Consider the following 12903-nt stretch of genomic DNA (forward strand, 5'->3'; position numbering starts at 1 on the left):
GAGAATCACCATTAATGCAGCCAGGCCTTCCCTTTCTAGGCCTTTCCCAGATGTAGGAGAGATTAGCTGAGAGCCCAACACCTCAAAAGTCTAACAAGAGACATTTATAGTCTGTTTCTCTGAGGGCTGCCACCCATGAGGCTTCTTCTACGTTACAAGGGCCGTGGCTCCCACAGCCTCAAGTCAAGCATTCCTGTCTGTTCTTCAAGTCTCCAGACAATAGCTTAACTCTCTCAACCAATTAACTCAACCATCCCTAAAACCCACCTATGACTTGTAAGCCCCCATTTCAAGATGCCCATCTTTTGGGGTGGAAAAAATGGATACCTTTCATGTACTGATTCATGTCTTTACCTAAAACTCGTCTGCCTAAAATGTATAAAACCAAACTGTAACCTGACTGTCTCAGGACCACTTACTCAATGGTTCTTGGGTTTGTGTTTTTTTTTTTCCCCCAGGCTGTGGTTGTTCACACTGGCTCAGAATAAACCTCTAAGATATTTTACGGAGTTTGGAGGGCCAGGCATGGTGGCTCACCGCTATAATCCCAGCATTTTGGGAAGCCAAGTCGGGTGGATCACTTGAGCCCAGTAGTTTGAGGTCAGCCTGGGCAACATGGCGCAATCCTATCTCTATAAAAAATACAAAAATGAGGGGGGTGTGATGGCACATTCCTATGGTCCCAGCTAGTCAGGAGGCTGAGGTGGGGGGGAATGCTTGAGCCTGGGAGGCAGAGGTTGCAGTGAGCCCAGATCACACCACTGCACTACAGCCTGGGTGACAGAGCAAGGCCTTGTCTCAACAAAAGAAAAAAAGAACACATGTTGAAGAGTTTGATATTTCCATTAACATTAGTGATAACATCTTTTGCATATACATTCTTATCCCCATGATTAATTCCTTTAGGAAACTAGTACGGTACTTTTAATTTCAAATTTTCATTAGATTATTGAAGAATTTGACACATTGCATTAAATTACCATAACAGGGATGCAAGAATTATTTTGTTCATTCTCCTAAATGTTAATTAAACCAAACTGGTAAACAGAACGAGTCAGCCGTGAAAATAGAAAAACGTCTAAAAATCACAGGCACAGAGAAAACTGTACATTCCTCTTTCAGAAAAAATACTTCAGAGATTCTGAACACAGATTTTTTTGGTGCTGTAAGATTGGCAGTTTATATTCCATTGTTTCCAGACAACAGTACTGCTTCCGGTTGGGCGCGGTGGCTCAAGCCTGTAATCCCAGCACTTTGGGAGGCTGAGATGGGCAGCTCACCTGAGGTCAGAAGTTTGAGACCCACCTGGCCAACATAGCAAAACCCCCTCTCTGCTAAAAATACAAAAATTAGCTGGGCATGGTGGTACACATCTGTAGTTCCCGCTACTCTGGTGGCCGCAGTAGGAGAACTGCTTGAACCCAGGAGACAGAAGATGCAGTGAGCTGAGACTGTGCCACTGCACTCCAGCCTGGGCAACAGAGTGAGACACCATCTCAGAAAAAAGAGTATTGCTCCTGATGAGAAAGATGCGGGAGGACCTCTTTCAACCAACTTTATTGCCAGAAAGCATGGATTTTAAAGACATGAGCCATCATTACGGAATGTAAAAACCTTGAACTTAATCTGTTAGTCTAAATTTTGAATTGTGAATGGGGTATTTCCTATCTAAAACAGCTAATATTCCATTAAATCTAGAGTGTCACGTGACAAGGTGTTCCTGTGCGTCCGCATGGCTGCCCTCACAGTGCTGCTGTTCGGCCTTGTATTAACAACTTAAACTGCTCCGTTACACATCCTGCTGCCAGAGAACAGCCAAGTGCCAAGGGAAGGGAAAACCTTAGCCTAGTTTTAAAATAATTACTTGACTTTGCCTGTACTTAAAAAGTCTTTCTCTAACAGAAGGAGACAACTGTCTTTTGGGAAAAAAAAAATTCACTTTCATTATCTCTTAATTATAGTGTCGCTGTTCCCAATGTTACACAATAGCAAAGAATTCTGCCTGCATTACCATTATAAACTATTTTCAGTATGGATGACTCAGAATAGCATCTACTTTCTCAAATTTGACATGTGGGACTAAATTTTCTAAATTTTTGATGACAGGCAGATGTGTAAATACCTCTAAAGTGAGTGAACCTCTCCAACCTTGTCAAGGTGCTCCACACCACTCTTTAAATCCACAGTATTAACAAGGAGATTGAAAAGATGAACCACACATAGTTCTCACCTCCTTAAAAAGCGATGAATTATTTTAATATTTCAAATTCAGAACTAATCCCAGGGCTGTACAATGACTAAAGAATCTGTAAAACTATGTGATTAAAATATTTTAAAATTATTAAAGTGATATGTCCACACAATTAGCCTCTTTTGATTCATTTCTTCTCAGCTCCTCTGTTCCCATTTTCCAAAAATCCTTTTGAAACAAATTACTTCCCACAGTCGTTAAGCGTCATCATATCCCTAAACAATGTGCTTCTACCACTGTGTCATAATAGGTTGTAAACACACTCTCAGTTTTGTGCTGTGCTAGATGAGAATTTAACAAACTTAACTATGCCATTCCATCTTCCCAATATACTTACATGGCTTTTATGTGTATCTGTATTGATTACCTGTGTAGCTTTATGGAGCATCACATTATTATTGTTTTAGTGAAAAATTTTTTCTCCAGCTTTAGTAAGGTGTTATTGACAAATAAAAATTGTACATAAGTGTACAATTTGATGTTTTTATAAATGAATTGTGAAATAATTACTGCGATGAAACTAATTAACATACCTTTCATCTCACATAGTTGTCACTTTCTTAGGTATTTATTTGACGAATAATAAGTGACATTATTCTGACATGATTTCTTCTTTCCCCAGTACAGGCAGCATCTTCTAACTTCCTCTCTGTACGAGGAGCTTAACGGATCTCTCTCCCTGTTCCCTCTTAGTTCTATCCAGTTTGACCTCCCACCTTCTATCATCTGTACTCTCAGGGGATCAAGTTGCACAGTATTTATATTTTAATGTGTGCCACAATTAAATCTTTCACATGTCTAAATGTGAGTAATAACCAAAATTCTATTATTATGGTAAGATTTTAAATTATTAATTATGGTATAATGATGGCGATCACAAAGACATTTTTTCTTTTCAATTTTCATTCAAAACATTTTTTTGTAGAGATGGCTATAACCATATGGTCCAGGCTGGTCTCAAACTCCTGGGCTCAAAGGGTCTTCCTGCCTTGGCCTTCCAAAGTACTGGGATTACAGGCATGAGTCACTGTGTCTGGTCAATGTTTTCTCTCACTACTAAGTTTTGTTCATTGACTTTTCTAATTGTAATTTTTCCTGTGCAGATTTTAAGAAAAACATCCTTATATGTTTCCAAATTTTCCATGCAATCAGATGTTCTATTGAGTTTTAAAAATTTTATTTATAGGTCAGGAGCAGTGACTTATGCCTGTAATCCCAGCATTCTGGGAAGCCAAGGCAGAAGGACTGTTTGAGGCCAAGAGTTCAAGACCAGTCTGGGCAACATAGTGAGACCCTGTCTCCACAAAAAAAAAAAAAAAAAAAAAAAAAAAAAGAAAGAAAGAAAGAAAAAGGAAAAAAAAATTAGCTGGGCATGGTGGTATATGCCTGTAGTCCCAGCTACTTGGGTAGCTGAGGTGGGAAGACTGCCTGAGCCCAGATGTCTGAGGCTGCAGTGAGCTATGACTGCATGTACCACTGTACTCCAGCCTGGGTTACTGAGTGAGACTCCATCTCAAAAAAAAAAAAAAAAGAAAAAGAAAAAGAGAAAGAAAAAAAATGTAAAACATGTAAGACTTCAAAAGGTTATCAAGAGTAATAAAGTAGGTATACATGTACTACCACCAAATGTAAAAAATATATATTATCAATATAGTGAAACCACTGAGTACTTGTCACTGACTGCCTGTTATTCTCCTTTCCAGAAGTAACAACCATTCTATGTTTAATGATTTCAATATATGAATGCATTCTTACTAAAAACAGTATTGGTTTACATGCTTTCAAATGTTATCTTATACGCAGATTCTTCTGCAAGCTGCTTTTTTTCATTCAACATTACTACTGGTGAGATTCCTCCATGTTATACGGGGAACTCCAGTTCCTTCCTTTTCAATTATATGGATATACAAAATCCATTCAATCACTTATTAATGGACATTGAAGTTTTTAAATTTTGAGCTATTGTAATGTTGCTATAAACATGACTTCTGTAAAACTAAGAGTTTCTGTAGGTATATACACATTTATGACTAATTAACTGAGATATAAGAATAAACATTTCCAACTTTATTACTGCCAACTGCTTTCCAAAGTACAAATGATACCACTAATATTTTCGCAGTGTAGAAGAGGCCCATTGCTCCAAATCCTTGCCAACATTTGGTATTTTTAATTTTGGTCAAGGTAACATGTGAAATGACATTTCACTATATGTTTAATGAATATCCTTATCAGTAAGGTTGAAAATGTCTTCATATATGTATGGATCTTCTGAGTTTCATTTTCGGAGCATGGCCTATTCAATTTTGCCCATTTTTCTACTAAGTCGTCTTTTTTCTAATTAAAATTTCTTTATAAATATTACCAAGAATCCTAATCCTTTATTAGTAATATGCTATAAGTATCTTCTCTTAATCCATGAATTGTCTTTTGTTTTTAAATACAATTTTAATATAAAGTCATTACTTTTGGTGTAATTTTAAGTATCAATATTTTCTTCTACTGTTTTTGAGAATATGTATGTATACATGGATGCATATATTTATGTAGAGATGAGGTCTTGCTATGTTGCCCAGGCTGGTCTTGAATTCCTGGGCTCAAGTGATCCTTCTGTCTTGGATTCCCAAAGTACTGGGATTACAGCTATGAGCCACTGTACCCAGCTGCTTTTGTAAATCTTAAGAATCCACTTTCTACCTCAAGGGCATGAAGTTATTGTCCCATATGTTCTTCTAAAAATCTGAGAACCTTGTGTCTCAAATTTTTATCTTTAATCTACGTGAAACTGGTTTTTGTGTTAGAACTGAGGTGGGGAATACATACACACACACACACTTCTCAACGTAAATTATGGAAGCATTTTTGATTCCAATTATCTGACGTACTTTATATATCATCTATCAAATTTTTATAAGCACTGGAGACAGCTGCTTCTGGGTTCTCTTTTCCAACCCATCATCCTATCTATGTATTATTATCTGCGAAAATGTCATCATGGCCCTTCTATTCTTCTCCCCCTTAATTAATGTAGGAGGAGGTTTGGTATAAGGCTACAGGGAGCTGTGAAAACTATGGTCAACCAGAAAATGCTTATATCCATGCAATTTAATGTTTAAACAGCACTGTGTTGGCCAAGTAAAACAAATGTTCAGGCTTCACTGTCCCTAGCTTGACACCTCTAGTTATCTAAGTACTTGCTACACAGTGACAGACTGTCCCAAACACACAAAAAACGCAGAATTTAAACATTTGGTAAACCTATGTTCTCCTCGGAATTGCTTTTAACAATATGCTACTATTAGTTTGGTATAATCAGATTTTTGTTCTACCAGATACACTGTTATTCTTTACTACATCCTTGGTTAAGATGCTTAAGATCAGTGTCTTTATAAAATGGGGATAATAATAGTATTTGCTTTGTAGGACCAAGATTAAATGCATTAATGCATTAAATGCTTAGGATAAAGCTCTAATATTTAGCAATCATTGAATTATCACTATTATTATCGTGTACATCATTTATATTTTGGTTACATTGTTTCCAGTTTCTTTCTTGATTTCCACAAGTATGTTACATCAGATTGAGAAAACTAGGAGCTTATACTGAATATTGTTTTTTATTCTATCTGATAAAACTCAGAAGATGCATTTTGTTTTCCAAATTTGACTTTTCAAAGCTTTCCCTTAATGTCAGATTTAATAGGTCTTGGTAAAAATATATACTTCTCAGAGAGGTACAATAAATTGTCTCCTGGAGGCAGAATTTCTGAACTGAGCATAACTTTAAAAGGCAAAAAAATGAAGAAAACCCCCACGGTTTAAAAACAAGGATGCAGTCTGACAAACTGAACATTTCAAGTTAATTAAAAAAAAGACACCAAATCTCGAGTGAAATAAATGGTCCATGTGAGACAAGTTTATCAGCATTTAAGAGAGAATAACCTTTCCATACAGCTTTGATTCAAATCTTCACTTACAAAACACTTTTTGTAATATTTGTCATCAGAGCACCTGGCCATGTTTGCATATATGTAAAAACGTAATATAGCTCTAGCTACAGTGAACATGCTTAATCAAAATAAGTATTTAGAAAATAAGTACTACTTTTTGTGTCCAAAAAGCAGCATGTAGGATTCTCAGAATTATTTGAAGCTCCTATTCCAGGAAAGCTCCACCGTTGTTTTCATTTTTTCTATGTAATGTAAATAAAAAGTGATGTGTTTCATAGCACGTTATATAAGTCCTTACTATAAAACATTTTTCTAATTTGTTTATAGTGACCATCTCTCAAAAGAAGGCGGCGGAAACATTCGGAAACAATTGAGGCATTCTAGTAGGTTTCCAAGAAGGAACAGCAGCTAAACATTTAGATAAACCCGTTCAACCAGACACGACTGAAAATTCAACAAATGAGGTTGTGGGGGGAGAGGATTAGATGGGAAGGAAACAAAAGCTTTTCTACATCTCCAAATATATAACTAAACAGTTTGCTTTTACTTGAATGCTTAGAATTCCTTATTAATTTCATAGTTCAGTAAATACTACGTCTTAAAGCAGCAACTGGAAAGACATTTTTTAACAAAAGGGATCATAAATCAGCTTAGTTCTGCTTATGCCCATGAAACAGTAACTGCTATAGAAACTGCCCCTACTATAATAACTTTAAAAAGTCTATGTATGTATACAAAACAAAAGTTTTTAGAATTTTCAAAATAGAAAACACTGGATTATAATTCTGAAGAGAAAGAAACAAATGAACTAAGACTGGCTTACTGCTTAGAGAAAGCGTCTCACTTCCAATAGTGGAAGAGGGTACCTAAACAGAGCCTGCGAGTCATGCTGAGTTGAGGAGATAAGAAAGGAGTTCAGTGATGTTGAGAGGGCTAGAATTTGTAGAGCCGCATAAAAGAGAGGGGAGAATTACAAAAACAGATAGCTCTGAAGACCTGCAGAGGATACTCTGATCTTGGCTGTCGCATCAATCTTAGCACAAGTGAAAGGAAATAACTCAAGGCATGGGGAAAATAAAGTTGTGGGATGAACAATTTCAAGAGTTCACACAGGGATAAGAAGACCTTATGTTTTCTTAAGCCAGAGTGGACATACTTTGTAATACATGGCGCATTGGAAAGAGGCTGAAGAATAAGAATGCCTCATTAATGGAAATAAACAAGTCCTAGAATAAAGACTGCTCTGGATCCACCGGAACAAAGGGTAAAGGCACGTCTCTAAAGAATTCAGTTAATCTACAAGTTACTTACCTGCACACCAGGAGAAAATTCAATGTGTGTTTTTTTTTTTAAATGAATACAACTAAAAGTAGCACCTGAAAGATGGAAAATTCACAATGTCTGGCACTCAAATAAAAATCACAAGGAAAGCAAAGAAAAAGGAAAAAAAAAATAATGCAATAGTTCCAGAAATGACAGAAAGGAAGGGAATCAAAGAGAGGAACCTTAAAAAAGCAATTATAAACAGAATAAATATATTCAAGGACATGAAGAAAAACAACAACCTGATAAGGAGAGAAATGTAAGATATAAAATAGACCCATGTTGAACTTCAAAGATAAACATGCTGTTTATGAAATTAAAAATGAAGTAAATGAAGAATAGAAATTATCAAAATAGAGTACTGAAAGGAGAAAAAGTTAAAAATATTGGAAAAAGCTTCAGTAAACCCTTGGGATAGCACTGAGTATCATAGAGCAACCAAATCCCATAACAGGAGTGGGTACTTTAAGAAATAATGGCTGAAAAAAATACGAACCTATGAAAGCGAGAACCCCAACAAACACCAAATAAGGAAAACATAAAGAAAATCACACTAAGACATCACATAATAAAATCGATGAAAACCAGAGATAGAAAAACCTTGACAGCATTCGTAGTAGCGGAAAAAGCCATCTTGGATACAGAGGAACAAAGATAAGGATGATAGCAGACTTTTTTTGTCTGAAATCCTGCAGGGTATGGAAAAATGAAACATAATCTTTAAGTATTGAAAGGAAAAACAACTTGCCAAAGAATTCTATACCCAGTAAATATAAATTCCTAAAATTAAGGTGAAAATAAAGATATTTTCACACCAATAAAACACGAGAAAAATTCCTGACAGCAGGTATGTGGGGGTAAAAGTAAACAAAGGTTTCTCTTTTGAGCAAAAATATTAACAATGAACTACTTTAAGTTTCAGAACACAGAATTAAAATACAGGACAACATCACAAAGGCTAGGAAGAGATAAGGGGAATTAACCTGCTATAAGGGTCTCAAACTATAAATGAAGCAGTACAATTCGAAGGTGAGCTGTGACAGGTTAAAAATGTATACTGTAAACCTTGCAGCAAATGCTAAAATAATTAAAGAAGTATAGCAAATAGGCCAATAGTGACAAAAAACAGAACTACACACAAAAAAAATCCTACACAAGAAAGGAAAATAACAGATGGAATAAATAAGAGACCAACAGTAAGATGGCAGATTTAAAGTCAACTATAGCAATAACTACCATGAATGTAAATGGTATAAGTACTCTAATTAAAAGACAGGTATTGTGATTTAGAATCAAAAGCAAGACCCACCAATGTTCCATATAACAGAAAGCAATTTTAGAGACACAATTATAAATTAACAATAAAAAGCTAGAAACAAAATGTGTATAGCATGCAAAAACTAAAAGGAAACTAAAGTGGCTATATTAATGTTAGAAAAAGTAGACTCCAAAATAAGAAATATAACCAGGGATGTGGAATGTCACTTCATGACAAAGGTGTCAAATCATCAGGAAGACATAATACATATATAGTTTTAAGGGATGCAAAATGATATAGAAACTTTAGAAATTTCTTATAAAGATACATTTAGCATGTGGTGCAGCAATCTTACTCTTTTTACTCCTAGGTAACTTCTAAAAAGATGAAATCATATGTACATGCAAAAACTTATAAGTGAATGTCCACAGGGGTTTTATTTATTTATAATAGCTCAAAATTGGAAACAACCCAAATGCTCAGCTGGTAAATCAACACACTGTGGAATATCCAAATAATGGAATACTTATTAAGCAATAAGAAAAGAGAAACTATTAATTCACACAACACCTAACACTATACACGAATCTGCAAAGAATAACACCAAGTGAATGAAGTCAGACACAAACCAGTCCTATGATTCCATTTATTGCAATTTTAGAAAGGGCAAAAGTATAGGACCCAAAGACAGATAATTGTCTGTCATAATTGTCACAGGATGGGAGTAAGAGGAGAAGCAATTACTGCAAAAAGTATAATTAAACTATTTTGGGTAAAGGAAATGTTATTTATCTTAATTGTGTTGATGGTTATATAACCGTATACATTTTTCAAAACTCAAACTATATACTCTAAATTGGTGAATTTTAGTTTCTGTAAACTATTAGAAGTCATGCACATTCTGTATTGTAAGGCTGAATTATCTGCTAACATTAATGTGATCTGGAAACCATGGGAAATTGAAATGGGGATATCCAGGAAGAGCCTGAGGAATTCAAGTCAGCTGAAACTTCCAGGCTCCTCCTGATAGCCCCATGAAAAACAGAGGTTAAAAGTCCTCCAGTGATAAAGCAATTGACAGGAAAGAAGCCTGGAGATGGGCACGTCTTAACCCATCCATACATTTTCCCTTTTGTTCTGAGGCAGGAACAGAGATAGAACCAAGCAGAGGCAGGTTCCTTTGGAAAACAGGAAGAACTTCCTAACTCGCTACAAAGACAAAAGCCCCATGACACTTACAACTGACTTGACCAACCAGAAATTCTCAAGACAGTTAACTAAGGCTTCGAAGGAGATATACTGGCAGGAAAACTTCTGGTCTGGTACAAGGTGTCTGTGATGTCTCAACTGCTAAGCAATCCTCAGGTTCTGTATCTACATTCATATGTACTAGGCTGCTGAGGGAGAAGAGCTTTCACCAGGAGAATCCTCCAATAGAGGAGGTTTCCTGGGCCACTCAGTCCAGGAAAACAGTGGACAAGGAAAATTTCATCAGTAGAATCTGGGGACTTTGGAATAAACTAACCAATTAAGTCAATCCATTGCTAGGAAATGAGTCAATGAAAAGATGCTCACATGGGTTAACTTTGCTATCTCTGACTAGCAGCATGTAATAAACACTCTAAATAAGTGACAGTTGTTATACTTCCCCTTTTTGTCTTTTCTCAAATTGAAATTATTCTTTCTTTTTCTCTAGTACTTTATGTGAGGTACGTCAGATACAGTCAACCCTCCATATCTGTGGGTTCCGCATCTGTGGATTCAACCAACAGTGGATGGAAAATATTCCCTCCAAAACTGTGTCTGTATGGAATATGTACAGACTTTCTTCCTTGTCATTATTCCCCAAAGAATACAACACAACAACTATTTACACAGTATTAGATATTATAAGTAATCTAGAGATAGTTTAAAGTATATGGGAGGATACGCATCAGTTACATGCAAATACTATGCCATTTTACATCAGGGACTTGAGTGTCCTTGGATTTTGGTACCTGTGAGAGGCCCTGGAATCAATCCTCTACAGATATTAAGGGACAATTGTATTTTCATATTTTTCGCTTAGCCTATAGATTTAAGTGCCATCCATACACAACTGAGGGGAATGAACACAATCAACAAATCTTAGCCTTGGAGACAGAAGCTGCAGCTGGACAGGCAAGTTACAGAGAGATGGTATATTTGTGGTTGTAAAAGGAAAGCTGCAGTGTTTGGCAAATGCATTATTCAAGGTATGAAGAAGGGTGTGTGTGCACACTGGAAAGAAAGAACTCCTATTCTGTGAGACCAGTATCTCATTCCTCTTGCCATTGCATGCAAGTGGGGGCTGACAATCATAATATTCCATCCTGTCAGTGATACAAGTCAGAATCCTGTCCTAGACCAGACTACATTAGAAGTTAGGGAAGAAGAAGAATCCTCTTTGGTGTCAAAATTAAACACACAATCTATAGCGCTGCTAATAACCATGTATAAAGGACCTCATTCTAAAGAATAATGCTGACACAAAAAATCACGCAGAGATAGAAATGCAGAGTATGTCCGGGTGACGACCCATCTTCAGGTGTGCCCTTTTTCTAAGATGGATTGACTTGCTGTCACTTACACCTATATGAACTCTGACATGATGCTGTGAGATAAAATTAAGTAGTCTAGTAACCCAGTACATAAGGTGCACAGAAAATATGGTGGATGTAGTCTTAAAGAACTTGGGAACATTAAGAAATTTGTTCAGCATTGCTAAGTCCATGTCAAAGCCACTCCACTGTAATGTTTCTCTCGACTGTAAGCTAATAGAATATTGCTACACATTAAGAAAAAGGATCCAGCCACAGATAGAAACAGTGGTACTATGATTATTCTAACTATATAAGCATGCTCCATTCCTCTCAAATTCCAAACACCATCATTTATCAAGATAATCATGTCTCATACTTCATATGAAGATATCAGAAACCATCCAATTGGGCTCCTTCAATTTCCCAAAGCTAATTACACTATGCTCTCCTACATCTCACCTGTCCACCTTCTCAAAGGCCAGTCGTTCCACATATGCACTGGATACGAATTCCCTCCCTCCATTCCTTGTCTCTGGGACCTTACACCATTAATTTTTCTATGCATTGCAAATTCAACCTTTCCCTCAACCACCAGAAATGTAAACTTCATGAAGACAGAAACCTTGTCCCTCTTGCTCACCACTGTATTCCTGGTGCCTGGCACAGCAGGTAGCCAGTATTTTTTGTTGAAACCATGACTAAATAAATGAATGAAAGGATACAGAATGAATAAATTGTAAGAAGTTTGCCATTTCTAAAGTTCTATAATTCTGTTTAGAGAAGAGCAGGTGCCACATTGGATTTTTAATTTAGGGTTAGAGGCCATATCAAATTTCAAGAATATGTCTAATAGATAAACATGATTTTTTTCATCCTTGACTTTCAGATAAATTCACTTTGAGCATAAAGATGAAATAAATGAAACAGAAAGTGACAACACATGATACTTACTCTTCTTTCCATCCATATCTGCATGAATTTTCCGAGCCAAGAATCCACTTTTGTACACAGCAGCATTTGGATCATGAGGAATGTCCAAAAATGGGTTGGTGGTACTTCCAATACGACTGATGGTCTTTGGATGTGTTCCATTAACTTTCTCCTCAGTACTTTCTGAAGGGGACTTTTTTTTCTCTTCATCATCTCTAAAAGGGAGAAAGCACAAAGACTGAGTCAAACATGTACCATAATATTCAAAGAAAAAAACTACTTACTGTAAAAAACTACCTTGTTTGCCAATGGTCTATCACTTTTTTTTTTTTTTTTTTGAGAGGGAGTCTCGCTCTGCCGCCCAGGCTGGAGTGCAGTGGCCGGATCTCAGCTCACTGCAAGCTCCGCCTCCCGGGTTCACGCCATTCTCCTGCCTCAGCCTCCCGAGTAGCTGCGACTACAGGCGCCCGCCACCTCGCCCGGGTAGTTTTTTTTTTATTTTTTAGTAGAGATGGCGTTTCACTGTGTTAGCCAGGATGGTCTCAATCTTCTGACCTCGTGATCCGCCCGCCTCGGCCTCCCAAAGTGCTGGGATTACAAGCTTGAGCCACCGCGCCCGGCCGGTCTATC

At 36.8% G+C, this 12903-nt stretch overlaps 1 protein-coding gene across 2 annotated transcripts in view; it reads right to left on the reverse strand.

Annotated features, from left to right (window-relative positions):
* The window catches only part of PSD3 (pleckstrin and Sec7 domain containing 3), a 492789-nt gene that overhangs the window by 101756 nt on the left and 378130 nt on the right, over positions 1-12903 (reverse strand). For both annotated transcript variants that reach the window (XM_010363497.2, XM_030937734.1), the window contains one exon: positions 12295-12488. In XM_010363497.2, coding sequence (XP_010361799.1) covers positions 12295-12488 — 194 coding nt within the window. The remainder of the gene's footprint in view (positions 1-12294; positions 12489-12903) is intronic.

This window comes from Rhinopithecus roxellana, chromosome 9 (assembly GCF_007565055.1).
Source record: "Rhinopithecus roxellana isolate Shanxi Qingling chromosome 9, ASM756505v1, whole genome shotgun sequence".
NCBI classification, from domain to species: domain Eukaryota; kingdom Metazoa; phylum Chordata; class Mammalia; order Primates; family Cercopithecidae; genus Rhinopithecus; species Rhinopithecus roxellana.